At 36.6% G+C, this 14,829-nt stretch overlaps 1 protein-coding gene across 1 annotated transcript in view; it reads right to left on the bottom strand.

Moving 5' to 3' along the window:
* Window positions 1-14,829, bottom strand: part of LOC115219258 — a 568,773-nt gene that overhangs the window by 73,579 nt on the left and 480,365 nt on the right. Inside the window, exon 4 of the mRNA XM_029789411.2 lies at window positions 11,535-11,744. Coding sequence (XP_029645271.2) covers window positions 11,535-11,744 — 210 coding nt within the window. The remainder of the gene's footprint in view (window positions 1-11,534; window positions 11,745-14,829) is intronic.

Below are 14,829 nucleotides of genomic sequence, written 5' to 3'. Positions count from 1 at the left end.
AGGTTTATGGCATTGTGTATCCTTATAGGAATGTTTCATATGAGCCAGTCTATTCAGAATGCAGATGTAAAATTTTAATACATGCATACTTATTTAAGCTGAATAGAACTCTCTATTATAAATTAAATTGAGACATTTCCGCACGAAAAAACAAACAAACCCACAAATACTTGTGAAATGAGTCAATAAAAACATATTTGATAAATAAAATGGTAAACAAGCAATGACTACAGGTTGTGCTGTGACACTATGAATACAAGTGTGTGATTGGATGGAGTGAGTGATGTCAATGGTATGTTATAAAAAGCAACTTTATGCCTGAAATATCATTCATGTTAAAATTAATGAGATTTTTTTTCCCTCACATCAATTTCTAATGATATTAAAAATATCTATCTGTTTATTTATCCATTTCTGGTTGTAATAGTAGGATGGTATATCTAGAGAGAACAAGATAATTATCCACTCTTACTGCTTTTACATAGCAATACAATATATAAATATATATATATATAAAACAAACATAAGCACATGTATGAATCGTTTAATAAATAATGCACACACACACCTATATATATAACATATGCGCATACATAATATTAATAAAACAGTCAGATAGACAGTCACATTTCAGCATTTAATTTTGGTAGTTTATAGCTATTTATAGTGTGTAAAACTCAGACACAACTTAATTGGTTCATCTAATCTGAATAACAGTGCATTCCCTGAAAACACGGTTAATTAATTCATAACGAACTACACAGTATTTTTGGATAATTTGAAATTCTATGTAAAGTATATCTTCTTTTAATAAACATGCAATTTTGATGTTTTTCTGCAAGGTAAACTAAGCAGCTGGGGCCACAGAAAAAGCATCCAGTACAATCTGTAAAGTGGTTGGCATTAGGAAGGGCATTGGGCCATGGAAGTCATGCCAAACAGACAGAAGGAGCCTGGGCAGCTCTCCAGCTGGGCAGCTCTCCAGCTGGGCAGCTCTCCAGCTGGGCAGCTCTCCAGCTGGGCAGCTCTCCAGCTGGGCAGCTCTCCAGCTGGGCAGCTCTCCAGCTGGGCAGCTCTCCAGCTGGGCAGCTCTCCAGCTGGGAAGCTCTCCAGCTGGGCAGCTTTCCTGCTGGGCAGCTCTCCAGCTGGGCAGCTCTCCAGCTGGGCAGCTCTCCAACAGGGCAGCACTCCAGCTGGGCAGCTCTCCAGCTGGGCAGCTCTCCAGCTGGCCAGCTCTCCAGCTGACCAGGTCTCCGACTGGCAGGTCTTTGGTTGGGCAGCTCCTGTCAAACTGTCCAATGCATGCCAGCACGGAAAACAGACATTACATGCTGCTGCTGCTCATGTTGATGATGAGGATGAGGATGATGATGAGGAGTGAATTTGGCTAGTTTCTAGTCTTCATAAACCATTATCAGAAAACAATAGCCATCTTCTTTCACTTTAGCTGAGTCTATATTTGTATATACAATAAATAACCTTCAACTGTTAACCTCATTGTAGTTAGAAGGAGAGTATACTTTCACACTTTCACAAGTGAATGTCAAATGAAACTAAAAGCAAACCACATCATGTCACCATGTCTGCCAAGGAAAAAGTAAAACACCTGGGGTTATAACTCTTTTCAAAGTTTGTATGTTTATATATAAAAAAGTATTCCTTACAATACATTTCAAATTAAAACAAAAACAGATTGATTGTATTTTCACTGATAGAATACAGCATTGCAAAGGCTTATTCTAAGGGGCAGCCTCTCTGTGATGTTGTTTATACTTTCTGTAAACCCCTTTGTCATTCATGTTTGAGGAGTCTGAATGATTTCTCACTGGTTAACAAAGAAACAGAAATACCAAAATTACACACCGTTTCTTTGTGGATGACTTAAAACTTTATTCAAAGAATATGTATGAGATGAAAAAGAGCCTTGACCTACTTACAACATTCTCAAAGGATGTAGGATTGGAATTCGGTCAGAATAAATGTTGTTATATGGCAGTGAAAAGGGGGAAGATTATAAACCAGACTATTAACATCTCTGTCAATGATTTGACTGTTTCTCCTATATCTGATGAGGAATGTTACAGGTAGCTAGGGGTAGACGAAAACGTATCTTACAATGGCATCTGTAACAAAACACGTGTCACTAAAGTTGAGTAAAGAAAATTTGGACTTCAGAACTCTCTGCATTCAATAAAACAGTGACCCACAATGTGTTTGCAGTGCCAGTACTCATACCAACATTTGGGCTGCTTGATTGGACGCATGATGAGATCCAAGACATTTATGTGAAACTCTGAGAAATACTAACTAGCACATATAATTTCCACATAAACAGTGACGTAGACCACCTCTACATAAAATGAAAACAAGGTGGCAGAGTCTTAACATCGATCCAAAATGCCTTTGGATGTCGTATCATTCCCCTTCAGCAACATCTTTTAACTGTGTCAAAGTGCATCCCTTGATCAAGTTTGCATACATGAGGCTGATAACATCATAACACTTGGAAGGCAGCTCCTTGAGCAACACTCTTTGTCAGAAAACCTAGAATACATTCCCAAAGGAGTTCCATGACTCTACCACACCATATTATCAGATAAAAGGGTGAGCCTATATGAGCAGAAGACTATGCATAGATATGTTAGTAGAAAGCTCTGAGATGATAGTAACATCGATCATCAAAGCAATTTATCATGAACCAATAGCTGGATTTCTACCGCCCACTTTGAAGAGTATGTGTTTGCAATCCAGGAACAGGAAATATCAGCCAAACATCTGATGCACAAAAGAGATAGAGATGCAGGAAAAGCAGTAAAATGTGACAACCAATGCAGACTTTGTTGAGTTCACACCAAAGATATCACCCACATCATAAGTGGTTGTCTGAAATGTCATCACAGTATTATCTACCAATGAGACATGATGTTGTAGCTAGGACACTCTATAATGAAATCCATTGGAAGGATAACCCTGAGGACAAAGAAAATAAAACCCACTGTATGGTAGAAGCCATAGCCACTCATAATAAAAAGGAGTACTGGTGGAATGTGTCAGTGAAGACCTCAATAAAAATGTAAGCACAACAGACCTGATATAATGATTTGAGATGGAGAAGAGAAACTGTGCACAGTTGTGGAAATTAGCTGCCCAGCAGATGTTAACATAAAGCTGAAGATCAGTGAAAAAGAGAAAATCTATGCTGAACTATTGAGAAATCTGCAGTTACTCTATCCAGATTACAAGTTCAAAGGACTTACAGTATGGTGAACTGGCAAGAGAACACAGGGGCAACCCCATCAAGACCAAAACAAGACTTTACAGACTCTGGCTCCGTGTGTGCATGTATGTATTTATGTATGTATGTATGTATGTATGTATGTATGTATGTATGTATTTATGTATGCATGTATGTATGTATGTATGTATGTATGTATGTATGTATGTATGTATGTATGTATGTATGTATGTATGTATGTATGTATTTATGTATGCATGTATGTATGTATGTATGTATGTTTGTATGTATGTATGTATGTATGCATGTATGTATGTACATACGTACGTATGTATGTATGTATGTATGTATGTATGTATGTATGTATGTGTATATGTATGTGTGTGTGCATGTGCATGTATATAGGTATGTATGTATACATACATACACACATACATACATATAATATATATATATATATATAATACATAATACATGTATATACATACATAACATATATAATAATATGAATATATAGATATGTCATTTGTCTGTCTGTCTATCTTTCTATTTATCTGTGTGTGTGTGTTAAATGAGTTTGCCAAGCATCTGCTTTAGTAACAACACTACTTTTGTAGCCATGGCAACAACAGACTACGTCAGAGAGGGGAAAAACTTGGTGTCGTCTGCTTCGAATCATCTCACTGATTCTGAAGAAAAAAAAAATTAACTACAAGAACTATGAAGACGATGACGATGACGACGACGATACCATCACCGCCACCACCACCACAACCACCACCACCACCACCACCACCACCACCACCTCCAACAACAACAACAACAACAATAACAACAGCAGCAAGAAAACTTTGTTTACTTCTATAATCAGCAGTGAGTGGATTACACAGCTACTCTGCCACAAGGAAAACAGGTAAAAAAAAAATATAAATACGATACTATGCACCTGGGATTGATGAAACTTCCAATCATAGTACATACTACTCAAAAAGAAAAAAAAAAAAAAGAGAAAACCTTGTTTATACATGTACGAGCAGAAAGGACAAAAATGATCTACTGTATTCCAGTCTAGTTAGTATAAGCGAAAGGAAGTAAGTATGATTTTCTTATATCGAAAATGTAAACCAGTAGTCCTAAATGTGAAGTGAATGGCTGATGCCATTTGTAGATGTTTATGCCCCAACTGGAGTGGCAGGACTGGAGTTCTGTGCCTGTTTAGAGACATTCCTAGGGAAATTTCACTTACTAGGGTTAGCGGTTGTAGGTGATTAGAACGGTACACTGTGAGCTGGTAGAATCGTTAGCACGCCAGGCGAAATGCTTAGCAGTATTTCGTCTGCTGTTACGTTTTGAGTTCAAATTCAGCCGAGGTCGACTTTGTTGCCTTCCATCCTTTCGGGGTCGATAAATTAAGTACCAGTTACGCACTGGGGTCGATGTAATCGATGTAATCCCTTTGTCTGTCCTTGTCTGTCCCCTCTATGTTTAGCCCATTGTGGGCAATAAAGAAATAAGAATGGTACACTTTTAGTACACCCAGCAATCGTGTGGGTGTAGCTGATTGGGCATGCAAAATCCTTACAAAACTTCTCAGATTCTTCGACTTTTCTGACAGGTTTTATGTTGATTTCTTCAAAGGAGTGAATATGGACTTGGTCTAATTACAAGGTAGTCCAGGTCTTTATATAGAATTTTTGTAATGTTAGCAGATAGTTGTCCAGAGTTCTTTTGATAGTTGACGGCATGAACCAGCAACTTGTGATCTATATGTTCAACTTGGAAAAAACCAAGAGAGGAGAGCCAATTACTGAAAGCCGAATGCATCCTTTCTGACACAAAAAGATTCCAGAGGTTTTATTGACAGACTAATTAAGTTGTAATTGACAGGGGCCATCATCAACATCAAGTAGATTGTCATACCAAAGAAAAAAAATTTGGTTAGCATCAGTTTGATTAAGTATAGAAATAGCTATAGAGAATAACAAGCTACATAAAAAATTCGCCATTGTTGCTGCTAACATGTTGGTAAGAATAAACCTCTGGCTTCTCAGAAACATCCAGGTGTTAGCAAACATCCAAGTGGATAAGAACTGAGAAGAGATTGCAAAATAAGTACCAACTGAGTACTGGGGTCATGTAATCGACTTAATCCCTTTTCCATTATTGCAACCCTTGTGCCAAAATTTGAAACCATTATTATTATTATTTAAGGCAGTGAGCTGGCAGAATCGTTTGCATGCTGGGCAAAATGCTTTGCAGCGTTTTGTCTGTCTTTACATTCTGAGTTCAAATTTTGCCAAGGTTGACTTTGCCTTTCTTCCTTTCTGGGTCAGTGATATAAGTACCAGTTGATTACTGGGTTCAATGTAATTGACTTACCCCTCCCCCCCCCCCAAACTGCTGGCCTTGTGCCAAAATTTGAACCCTCCACCACCACCACCACCACCACCACCACCACCAACACCACCACCACCACCACCACCACCACCACCACCACCACCACCACCACTACTACTACTACCACCACCACCACCACCACCACCACCACTACTAATACTACTACTACTACTACTACTACCACCACCACCACCACTACTACTACAACAACTACCACACCACCACCACCACCACCACCACCACCACCACCACCACCACCACCACCACCAACACCACCACCAACACCACCAACAACACCAGCAACACCATTATTATTAAGATGATGGATTAGCAGAATTATTTGAGGCTAGATAAAATACATTCAAGTATTTGGCTCTATCTCTACAATCTGAGTTCCAGTTCCACGTAGGTCTACTTCGTCTTTTCAGTGTTGATAAAATAAGGTACCAGTCAGGTACTGGGTTGATGTAAATGACCAACACACACCTTCCAAAATATCAGGCCTTGTGCTTATATTATAAACAATAGGTGCAGGTGTGGGCTGTGTGGTATGAAGTTTACTTCCCAACCATCTGGTTTAGGTTCAGTCCAAGTGCATGGCACCTTGGGCAAGTGTCTTCTACTATAGACTTGGGCTGGCCAAAGCCTTGTAAGTGAATTTGGTTGATGGAAACTGAAAAATGCCTGGCCTACCCACATACCCCACCTCTACCCTCACCCTCAGCCTAACCCATACCTCACCCTTGCTTTCCCCACTCTCACCTCCCCACCTCCCAACACCATCACACCACTACACCTTATACCACCATATCACACAACACATCACAACACACCACCATGCACACACCAGCACTGACCACTTCCCAGACCCACATTTTCACACCTACACATACAAACTCTCTTATACACATGCATGCGCATCTTCGTTTTGGGATCACTGCTACTTTATTATTTCCCCTTCTTCCTAGCTCTCTTGTTTGACCCTTCTGTCCGGCCTTCACCATGATAGACTGCTAGCCACTACACATTCTTTATTTTCTCTCCTTGTTTCTTTCTGTGTTCCTTTCTGTGGAAGAGCATAGGCTCAAAATGTCAAAGACTTTATCACTTCCTGAGTGTTATACTAATACATCTGTAAATATTATATATGTGTTTGTGCTTGTGTTTTTCTGTATGTATTTATTCTTCATCACTGTTTGGCAACTGGTATTGGTGTGTTTATATCCCTGTAACTTAAAGGTTTGGCAAATAGAGACTGATAGAATAAGTACTAAGCTTAAAAAAAAATAATAAGTCCTGGGGTTGATTCCTTTGACAGAAATTCTTCAAGGCTGTACCCCAGCATGGCCACAGTCTAATGACTGAAAGAAGTAAAAGATCAAAGGTAATGGTTGTTGTTGATGGGTCTTGCTTCAGTATGATATATTATGTATCACTTATTTAAGTTAAAATCATTCTTTCTGCCCCCACCCCATCATAGAGAGAGATAAAGAGAGAAAGAGGGAGAGAGAGAGAGAGAGAGAGAGAGGGGATAGGTAGAGAGAGAAAGAGAGAGCGAGAGGGAGATAGGTAGAGAGAGAGAGGGAGATAGATAGATAGAAATAGGGAGATAGATAGATAGAGAGAGAGAGAGAGAGAGAGGGAGATAGGTAGAGAGAGAAAGAGAGAGAGAAAGAGAGAGAGAGGGAGATAGATAGATAGAGATAGGGAGATAGGAAGATAGATAGATAGATATATAGAGAGATAGAGAGACAGAGAGAGAGAGTTAGGGAGATAGGTAGGTAGATAGATAGATAGATAGATAGATAGATAGATAGAAAGAGAGAGAGAGAGAGGGAGATAGATAGATAGATAGATAGAGAGATAGATAGATAGATAGAGAGAGAGAGAGGGAGATAGGTAGAGAGAGAAAGAGAGAAAGAGAGAGAGAGGGAGATTGATAGATAGAGATAGGGAGATAGATATATAAGGAGAGAGATAGAGAGACAGAGAGAGAGTTAGGGAGATAGGTAGATAGATTGATAGATAGATAGATAGATAGATAGATAGATAGATAGATAGATAGATTGATAGATAGACAGAAAGATAGAGATAGATAGATAGAAAGATAGATAGATAGATAGATAGATAGATAGAGAGAGAGAGAGAGAGAGAGAGAGAGAGAGAGAGAGAGAGAGAGAGAGAGAGAGAGAGAGAGAGAGAGAGAGAGAGAGAGAGAGAGAGAGAGAGAGAGAGAGAGAAAGAGATGAGTGGACAGCAGAGTCAAGCAGCAGGTTTCAGAGGCTGCTGTTCTATGAACTTGGTTTCTGTTGTTTCTCTGCCTCTGAGTGTATCTGACAGCCACAATGGCAAAATTCCATTTCCTGATAAACATGGCTATGATTCATATCCAGACATTGGTGCTGTATTGTTTTACTGACAAAGACCCTCAATGACCCAGTCTGCAAATTGTAGATGGTGGTTTATAAAACATTGGAATGTGTCATTATTGTTTGTTTAGCTTCAGAACAGCTCTCCTCAAATGTATTCTGGCTAAAATCCTTGGCTCATATCAAGGTGCAGTATATCTCAGATCAAATTATCTAATGTGTCTTTTTCTTAGGTTGTGCTTTGGATAAGGTTTGGTTGCTATTTCTTGCTTGTCAAATTATCGCAGCAAGCAATTTAGCTTTATAGAAGTGATTATTGTAAGCGGCAGAGGTGAAGTATTGTTAAATATTTGCGTTTCTTTACTACCCACAAGGGGCTAAACATAGAGGAGACAAACAAGGACAAACAAACGGATTAAGTCGATTACACTGACCCCAGTGCGTAACTGGTACTTAATTTATCGACCCCGAAAGGATGAAAGGCAAAGTTGACCTCGGCGGAATTTGAACTCAGAACGTAGCAACAGGCGAAATACCGCGAAGCACTTCGCCCAGTGTGCTAATGTCTGCCAGCTTGCTGCCTGTTGTTAAATATTTCATTGATGCAAATTTGAAACCTTTATATGGCCTTAACTTCCTTTGTATGATTAAGGCAAAGTTTTTTCAGTAACTGAATGAAAAGTTGGATATTACATCAATAACACAGAAGGAAATACTTTGATTACTGGGAAATGGTTGTAATATGTTAATTTCAAAGTCAAACAACATACTGCTGAAATAATTACATAAATCTCTTTTTATTTACAAGATTATTTTGTGAAGTAACACAGCTCTTGTTAAAGATATAATGGATAGCTTAGATATAATGAATGTGTGTGTGTGAATGTGCATGTATGTGTATATCTAGTATATAAATGCATGTGTATGTGATTATGCAAGTGAATGTGTTTATCCCCAAAAGGTTCTGAAACGGTGTATCCTCAAAAACAAAAAAAAAAAAAATGAATTTGATTTTCACATTCTGCATCTCACATCTCACATCTCACAGACGTTAGCACGCCAGGCGAAATGCTTAGCGGTATTTCGTCTGCCGTTACGTTCTGAGTTCAAATTCTGCCGAGGTCAACTTTGCCTTTCATCCTTTCGGGGTCGATAAATAAATTACCAGTTTCGCACTTGGGTCGGTGTAATCGACTTAATCCCTTTGTCTGTCCTCGTTTGTCCCCTCTATGTTTAGCCCCTTGTGGGCAATAAAGAAATAAATAGTGATCATAAATAATAATAAAAAAAATATAATTTTCTACAAGAAATAACTCAACTTGTAGGTCGACAACTTTCCCACTCTCTATCATGAACAAACTATCTTTTTCCATATATTTACTATACTCTTTGATACTCACTTTCTTTGCATATGTATTACTCTCATGTATTGCTTTCATTTTGTTTAACGCCTCACTTTCGAACGTTTACTTTCATTTTATCACAGTTATGTACCAATATCATGTTTTCTGATTGAGAAAAAAGGAACAAACTCTAAATCTCTGTAACATTTATTTAAAATTTTTCTAGAATAAATGAACTGCAAACTTGGATTTATTGTGAAAAAGTATATCAATATACTAAATTTGAAAATTTTCACTTAATTTAAAAATTTTAACATCTGTGACAGCAACAGAAAAGATCACAAGATCACTTCCTCTCTTTCATTTGTCGATCTCTTTCACTTTCCCACAGTAAAATTTTTCCTTCTATAAAAGTATATTGTTCACACTGAGTGTGAGCGTGTTTGCCAGTGTGTGTGCTTGCATGTCTGTAAGGAATTTCATTAGGGTGACATTTTTGTTGTAGTGCAAAAAAAAAAAAAAAGAATTGCCAAAAGCGGTACTGAGTAGGGGAGAGATTTGAAAAAATAAATTTTCAATTTTTTTTTTTTTTACTAAAAGGTCGTCTCCCATTATTTTTGAGTGTGTAGTGCAAAAAATTGGATAAAATCAATCTGGAAGTGGGGAGGAGGAATGATAAATTTCCCAAAATTTTTTTCCATAAAAAGCTTTCCCTTTGCAAGGGGGTGTGGTAATAAAAAAAAGGATTTTAAAAATCCCTGTAAAAATGGAGAAAACCTAACTTATATGGGCATGCTATTCCCAAAATCCACCATTTGTGGAAATTGCCTTGCAACGATGGGATACTCAGCTAGTGTATAATGATGTGATATGATATGATATATATATATATATATATATATATATATATACAGATTATATTAAAGGGAAAATGTGAAGAGGTGATGTACATCCCTTTCTCAGGTACACTAACTGGAACTGTAAACTGAACCTGTGTTGCAGATATGTGGCTCTACGAACCTATCATTTTGGTACTTGCCACTATGATAACAAGTATATTATCAAAATTCCATGTTTTTTGATAAGCATAAAGTTTTAAATGTGTCAGTAATGTAACATAATGTAACGTAATGTGACATACATATATATACATACACACATATGTACATACATGCATACATGTATGTGTGTATGAATGTATATGTATATATCATTTACAGAAGATTTGAATTCAAGCTATTATTAGTTTTATGCTCAGAAAACACAATGGTCAGACAAGCTTGTATTGTGTGCTGTATGTTTCCAAGCAACCTTTTAGACTCAAATATACAACATGACTGTTCTTTGAAAAGAAAATGAGTAAAGTAAAAGAGAAAGGAAAAAGAGAAAAGTGGAATGAGACAAAGAAAATTATGAGTTGCATCTCTTTGACCTATTCTAATCAGAACTAATATGGTTGGGGTAAATTTATCAAATGGGAAGAAGATCAAAGTTTATGAGACTGCATGCTTAATCCAGAGAGGGTGGTACTTTCCAGTTCTATAAAAGAAACTAGTCCAGATACTTAGATTTAATAAAAATTTCAGATCTAGAATTTAGTTGATCAATAGAGTTCTTAGATCTAAAAAGAATATGAAATTTTTCAGCTAAACAAAGCCTACATTTCTTTGATCCATCAATGTATGGTGAGGATCATTCCACAATGATTGGAATGTAGTGTGCAATTAACCTTCTGGTTCCAGACATGGATAGCTAACTTTGTGGCTTTCTTCTTATCCACATATTGAAAAGAAGACTGGTGTTTAGTGTATCTTTTTTAAAATCACCTTTGCATATACCAATGTACTTTTTCTTTCAAGTTCTATTATTTTAGAGCACTGAAATGACATGAATTTCCTAAACCACTGAGATAATCATGCATACCTGGTCAAGTGGGCAAGTTTCTGAGTTTCAACATTTACAACTTGGAGTGGATAAATATCATCATCATCATCATTTAATGTCTAGACATGGGTTGGATGGTTTAACTAGATCTGATGAGCCAGAGGAGTGTGTTGAGCTCCAATGTACATGTATGTGTGTGTGTGTGTGTGTTTACATGTGTTTGTGTGTATTGGAATATAAAAATCAGAAACAATATCTCTTAAAATCAAATTTCTTCGATCATGCAAAAATATTTTATACACTTACCTAAAAGACCTTTCAAACGATATAGATTTTTTTCTGAAAGTTCTTGAAATCGATCCCAACTGGCATAGTTTTCCGGTATTGGGTTGTCTCTCACCCAATTCCCACATGTGTATTGATAAAAATCGTGGCATGGATCTACAGTAGTATCCATTGCAGTTAATATTGATCCTGCAGCTGAAATGCATTCTGGGCTCGAACAGTAAGGGTCATCTGGAATATATATGTATATGTGTAAGTATTTTTACATTTCAGTGTTATAAAGAGAAATAAACAGTCATATAAAGATTAATGCATAAGTAATCACTTGGTAAACTATCTTTAGTGGTATCTCATAAAACCAATGTTCTAAACCAATACAATGTCATTTGCCAGATAAAATTTGATTTTCAGAAAAAAAGTAGGAAAAAAATAATGCAAAAGAAAATGAGAGAATATTTTGGACACGCAAACATCCATATCTTCTTTAGTCAAAAAAAAAAAAAAATGTTAAAGTGTTCAGCTGTAAGGAATCCACCACACATCATAAAGATGTATGGTGAATTTCTTGACTGTATGGGCAGTGTTTCTTGATTGTCTTTCATACAATAATGCTTAAAAAAGATGTCAGAAGTAGTGGAACACAAACATAGAGTAACGTGAACATCAAGAAACAAAAAAGAAAAGGGGTGAAAAGCTTGCACAGACAGGCATATCTTGGCGGTAGAAAATAAGGATGCATTTGTTTGAAAACTTAGTTTATGTTAAAGAATATATTTGTGAACATAGGCACTTATTATTTCGTCAAATCATATTCATTTAATTATTATTGTTGCTATTGCTATTCTGTTTTTATATGGAAGTTTTGTTGTTCATAGTGCCTGCCACCTGGATAGCAAATCTCTTCATTGTCTTAGCAAAATTGAATATTTCAGAATTATTAAGTGACAGACCCTTATATGATTTCTCTTCCATGAAAACACTATTTTGAAATTGGAAAAAGGCATGTGTGTTAATATGAAGGTGGAATTTTTGAGCAAATTAGATATGCATTGAATTCAATGTTCTGGATTTAGTGACAACTCACTGACAGTTGGAGAAAACAAACTACCACAACCGAAATTCCTATCAGCCACACTTATCTACATAAGATGGATGATTCTTACAGAATATCAAAATGTGTTCATGAATATCAGATGCTTCAATATAATCTGCCACATAACAGTGGGCTCTACTGAATTATTTTCCTTAAGATGCACACTATTAGTATGGAATCATCCCTCATAGAAAAAAATGCTTCAACAATATGAAATGAAGTAGATAACTAACTATTTCAAGCTGTATGTATGGAGTCACATACTTAAAAAAGATAGCAAAATCCATTAGTATGTAGACCTAAAGGATATAAACAAATCTAAAGTGATTGTACCATATATTTTTACTCTGCAGAATATCCTGAACAAGAACAGTTTTCCTCAGATCATACAAATATAATTGGCTTCTTTTTTGAACTCAACACTGATATATTCTAGATAAATTAACAGAGTTCTGAGACCTCTCATGAAGTGTAAAAGTTCTGAGTCATTATCGCAAGCTATAAAGATAGAACTCAATTAATCTACAGAGGTCATACTTTATACAAAATATAATGGATAGGAAAAAAGGAAAACTTGTTTTGGTCTTTCAATAAGAGATTGTAATATTAAGCATGGCCCAGCTAAAGTGAACTAACTATACAGCATAGAAAAGTCTTAACTTCCTTTAACCCTTTTGATACCAACCTGCCTGAAACCGCCCCTGGTTCTGTAGTACAAATGTACTGTTTTCAAAAGTTCTGAATTAAAATCTTCCACCAAACCTTAGTCACAATTTATATTCCTAATACTAGCTTAATGATAACTAAGTTATTTTATTAAATTCTTTGTTATATTTAAAATTAATTGAAAGAAACACAGAGCATCTCAACAGAATAATAAAAGGGTTAAGAAGGATTAACTATTTGAATAAATTAAGCCTTTGATTTAGTTCACTTACATATCTGAGATATGATCAAGAATACTGAATTTTGTGGAGTTTTGAGCATAGTGAAATATTTAGGAGAATTGAAGTAGAGGTATCTTCTGCCTTAAACCAATATTTCTATAGCTGTAGAAAACTTTGCAAGAAAACCTTCTCTTTCACAGCATTGACACCTTTATTCAAGACAGCAGCATGTTGCTGTTCAAAATGAAGCTGACAGAAAATGGGATCCCAAAACTTAAGTAAGATGCTCTACCTGTATATCTAGAGCAGTGGTTTTCAATCAGGGTTCTGCAGAACCTTAGGGTTCCGCCAGTACAGTCCAGGGGTTCCACAAGAAGTTACAAAACTGCTAAAATCGGCAGTAATTTAAAATTTTCCTGTGCAGATATGTGTGCATAAGACTATTAAATTATTGCACAGGGGTTCCCCGAGCCAGTGGAATGTTTCCTTGGGGTTCCGCTCCAGCAAAAAGTTTGAAAAGCACTGATCTAGAGGTATGAAAGATGAGTTGAAATCAACCCTAAACTTTGAGTATTTGTATCCAAGTATAACCTCAACAATATGCTTCCATGGCTAGTGTAAATGTTACTCTGGGTGTAATCACAAAATGATCCTCTTACTAGTGAAGGATATCCCAGTTGCAGACTTGTTATCATATGTCAAAACAATACCATAGTGGGATTGAATATTTCAGCACATGAGATGTTTGAATGAATAGTAGGAAGTTGACTGTGAAATAATCCTAAATGATACCAGTTGACAGATTCAACAGCCTCTGATACATCAAAATGTTCTGCTCAAATTTTTCAATCCAAAATCATTGTGGTCAGATATAAACGAAAAATCATTTTTAATGATTAAATTGTGATTGAAGACATAAGCTCTTGTGCTTTGCTGTTTCATTTCAGGTCAGCTCTGACTGACTTATGACTTATGCTCAAAGGTGTTCTAACCATGACCTTCACACCTAAATCCAAACAATGCATTTCAGAAAGATGAGAATTGTAAGTGTGCATGAATAACACAGCATAAACATGCTGAAAGAGAAGGTGATCATAAAAAAAATCAGATATAGTGTGCAAGAAAGAAGCCTATGCTAGTGTGGACATGCAATGCTTATAAATGAGGACAGCGATGTGCCACTTACATTATGTAGATGAAGCTAGCTTGCAGAAGTGAGAGACTCAGAAAGACAAAGTAGCGAAGGCTAACCTCAGGATCTTAAACTTCAATGAGGAGATGACAAGTGACAGGATGACTGGCAATGAGCAGTTCTCAAAAAAGACACACCCAACTC

The sequence above is a fragment of the Octopus sinensis genome, linkage group LG14 (assembly GCF_006345805.1).
Source record: "Octopus sinensis linkage group LG14, ASM634580v1, whole genome shotgun sequence".
NCBI lineage: Eukaryota > Metazoa > Mollusca > Cephalopoda > Octopoda > Octopodidae > Octopus > Octopus sinensis.
The sequence above is the reverse complement of the archived record's forward strand: the minus strand, read 5'-3'. Positions and strand labels throughout refer to the sequence as shown.